The following is a 3,517-nucleotide window of genomic DNA, read 5'->3' as shown; positions in this document are numbered from 1 at the left end:
CCTCTATGCAGCCTCAAATGTCCTACCCCAGCTCCAACGCAGCAGTATACAGGTCCCTGGAGCAGGTTTTAGTGGGTGCAGTGCACTTCAGGCAGGCAGATCCAGGCCCATCCCCCCCCCCCTACCTGTTACACTTGTGGTGGTAAATGTGAGCCCTCCAAAACCCACCTGAAACCCATTGTACCCACATGTAGGTGCCCCCCTTCACCCATAAGGGCTATGGTAGTGTTGTACAGTTGTGGGGAGTGGGTATTGGGTGGGTTTTTGGGGGGCTCAGCACCCAAGGTAAGCAAGCTATGCACCTTGGAGCAATATCTGAAGTCCACTGCAGTGCCCCCTAGGGTGGCCGGTTGGTGTCCTGGCATGTGAGGGGGACTAGTGCACTACGAATGCTGGATCCTCCCATGACCAAATGCCTTGGATTTGGTCATTTTTGAGCTGGGCGTCCTCGGTTTCCATTATCACTGAAAATCAGAAACGACCATCTCAAAAACGACCTAAGGACGACCATCTTTAAGGTCGACCTAAATGTTGGGATTTGGGCATCCCCGACAGTATTATCGAAATAAAAGATGGACACCCATCTTGTTTCGATAATACGGGATGCCCCGCCCCTCACGGCTCCATCCTCAGAGACGGACGACCTTATAGATGAGCATCGCCGTTCGTTTATGCCCCTCCATGTGACAACGTATAAGAAATGTTCATTGTAAGAAGATTGATAAAAGGGTTAGGAGCTGCTTGCAGTAGATAAATCAGGCAAAGAGCATTGTGAGAAAGAATATTTTAATAAACAGGACTTAACACTGTCAGATGTGGGTAACTGAATAATACCTATGTAAGAAGATATTTAATTAAAGGAGAAATCACCTTTTGGATGAAACACACAATACCAACCTGTAATTTTTAAAAAAACTTTATTTTTTACACTGTTTGAGGAAATGCAACCAAATGTGACATGGGATGACTTTTATGCAGGGGATAGTCAAGGGCTACTTTTTGACATGAAATTTCCAGTCTTCCCCAAATTGACTGTTTCTATGAAAAACACACACACTATAAGGAAATCAAATACGCAATCTCTGCCTTTCTATGAGAAACACACACACTCACCCTCTCCCGTAGAGAACCGTTACACTCTCTCTATGATTGTTGTCTATCAATAAAGCACAGAAAGTTACTTAGAGTGGCAGCTATTAATTAAAACACTCGTGTTTACATGGGCACTTTTTTGTAGCAAACTCAAGAGAAGGACTTGCAAAAAAAATGTATGTGTGTCCAATCCCAACTCAAAAATAAAGCAAAATCTTTTGTTTATAAGGTTTATTTCAGTTTGTTTTACCATGTTCTAATATGTTAGTCATTACATATTGGATTTCCCAAGCAACATCAGTTAGCATTAACATGTTTTACACTCTCCTCATTGTGGGAATATTTCAATCTTCTATAAATTCTCTTGTTAAAACTAATTATTATAAAAGGAGTAAGTAAGGCATAGCAGGAGGTGACGAACACTCTTATCTGGGCCAGGAGGAGAGGGACAATCGGCACTGTTCCTGAGTAAACTATGAAGCCAATGTCGACTCCGAAACAGAAGACATAGAGGGAGACCAATGTGATGACGTTCTTGGCTGCCGTTCTTTCAGCCATCATTTTAGAGTTCTGTTTCGTGCTACGGATATACTGTACCTGGTCTCTGTGTTTCTTCAGAACATACAAGATATAAACACTGCAACTGAGCATGAGACCCACAAAGAAAACATCATGACCATTCATGATAATGTTGAAAAACAGAGCAAGAGAAGAAAAAGATGATTTTGAATAGCAGAACCCCAGCTTTGAGTGAGGTCCTGAAATGGTACCATTTCTTTGAGCATACAGAACTCTGAGAATATATACACTCAATAATATGTTAAACAGCCAAAAACCTATAATGCAAGGGATAAGATATTTCTTTGTTCTTGATTTGAGAGACAGCCATTGAGAAGTAGAAGGAGCGAGAGTGATGGCCTGATGTACACTGAGGAAACTCGTTAAACATATACAAACACCACGGGAAATCCTGTAGATATAAAACAACAGTTTACAGCTGATGTCGTTATGATTATGATTTAACCCAAAATCACTCATTACCCTTGTTATGAGTCCAAGCATGTTGGCAAAGACCAGGTGACAAAGAATTGTGTCTGCGGGTTTGAGATTCTTTTCAGTTTGGTTGATATGGGCATAAGCCATCAGGATGAAGATGTTAGCTGGAGCACCGATGCTGGTCTGTAAGAGGAACAAGATGATCATGACGGTGGAGCTGAGATCCATGGTCTGCTGAGCTCCGATACTGAGGGATAACAGCGATTAGTTAGAATGTAGAAATACCTTTAAAAGAGAAAAAGAACAGAAAACTGACCTGTCTATTGAAACAAATTTATATTCCCAGCTTTTTATAAAAATGGATAATTAGTAAATTATGAGGTCCTTTTACTAAGGTATGTTAAGTGCTAATGTGTGCCTAATGCTGTTTAATATGGAATATTGCAGGCAGCGCTCAGGCGTCCTGCAGTAATTTCCAAATCTGAATGCACTATCCACATGTTAAAAAATACTTTTGAGGGGGAGTAGCGGGGAAGGTGGGGATGTTGTGGTGTCAGACCTGCGCCAACCAGTCAGTGCGGCTACATTACTGCACGCTAATGGGCTAATGCATGGACAACATTATGAGACTGGGAAACTGGGCATCCAAATGGAAGATGATGTTTCATGTGAGCAATTGCAAAGTGATGCATGTGGAAAAGAGGAACCCGTACTATAGCTACGTGATGCAAGGTTCCATATTATGAGTCACCGACCAGGAAAGGAATCTAGGTTTCATCGTTGTTGAAATGTTGAAACTCTCTGCTCAGTTCAGCGGTGGCTAAGAAAGCAAATAGAATGTTAGGAATTATTAGGAAAGGAATGGATAACAAAAACAAAGACGTTATAATGCCTTTGTATCGTTCCATGGTGTGACTATGCCTCGAATACTGTGTGTAGTTCTGGTCATCGCATCTCAAGAAAGATATAGTGGAACTAGAAAAGGTACAGAGAAGGGCGACTAAAAATGGTAAAGAGGATGGGATGACTTCCCTATGAGGAAAGGCTAAAGTGGTTATTGCTCTTCAGCTTGGAGAAGAAATGGCTGAGGCGAGATATTATAGGGGTTTATAAAATCCCGAGTGGAATGAAACAGGTAGATATGAATCGTTTATATAAGTACATATGTATTGCCATATTGGGACAGACCAAAGGTCCATCAAGCCCAGCATCCTATTTCCAACAGTGGCCAATCCAGGTCACAAGTACCTGGCAAGATCCCAAAACAGTACAATACGATTAGTCACGTATACTATCTGGATAAGTGTTAATAGAACTAATCACAACACTGATATCCTAAGGAGATTATGAGAACTTACACAACTAATATGTCTTGTGCAAAATACACATTTAGCAGCTAATAAATCACTCTAAAAAGACTGGAAGTGGT

General features: G+C 41.3%; 1 protein-coding gene across 1 annotated transcript; it reads right to left on the bottom strand.

Annotated features, from left to right (window-relative positions):
• Positions 1-1,389: 1,389 nt before the first annotated feature.
• LOC115482068 (olfactory receptor class A-like protein 1) lies at positions 1,390-2,316 on the bottom strand. Its single transcript, XM_030221629.1, has one exon. The coding sequence runs from the start codon at positions 2,314-2,316 to the stop codon at positions 1,390-1,392; it is 927 nt and encodes a 308-aa protein (XP_030077489.1).
• Positions 2,317-3,517: the final 1,201 nt, after the last annotated feature.

This window comes from Microcaecilia unicolor, chromosome 12, assembly GCF_901765095.1.
Source record: "Microcaecilia unicolor chromosome 12, aMicUni1.1, whole genome shotgun sequence".
Lineage (NCBI taxonomy): Eukaryota > Metazoa > Chordata > Amphibia > Gymnophiona > Siphonopidae > Microcaecilia > Microcaecilia unicolor.
This window is presented reverse-complemented; position numbering and strand designations above follow the sequence as displayed.

Coding starts and splice junctions, on each gene's coding strand:
- LOC115482068 (XM_030221629.1), bottom strand. CDS start 2,316: ATGGATCTCAGCTCCACCGTCATGATCATCTTGTTCCTCTTACAGACC.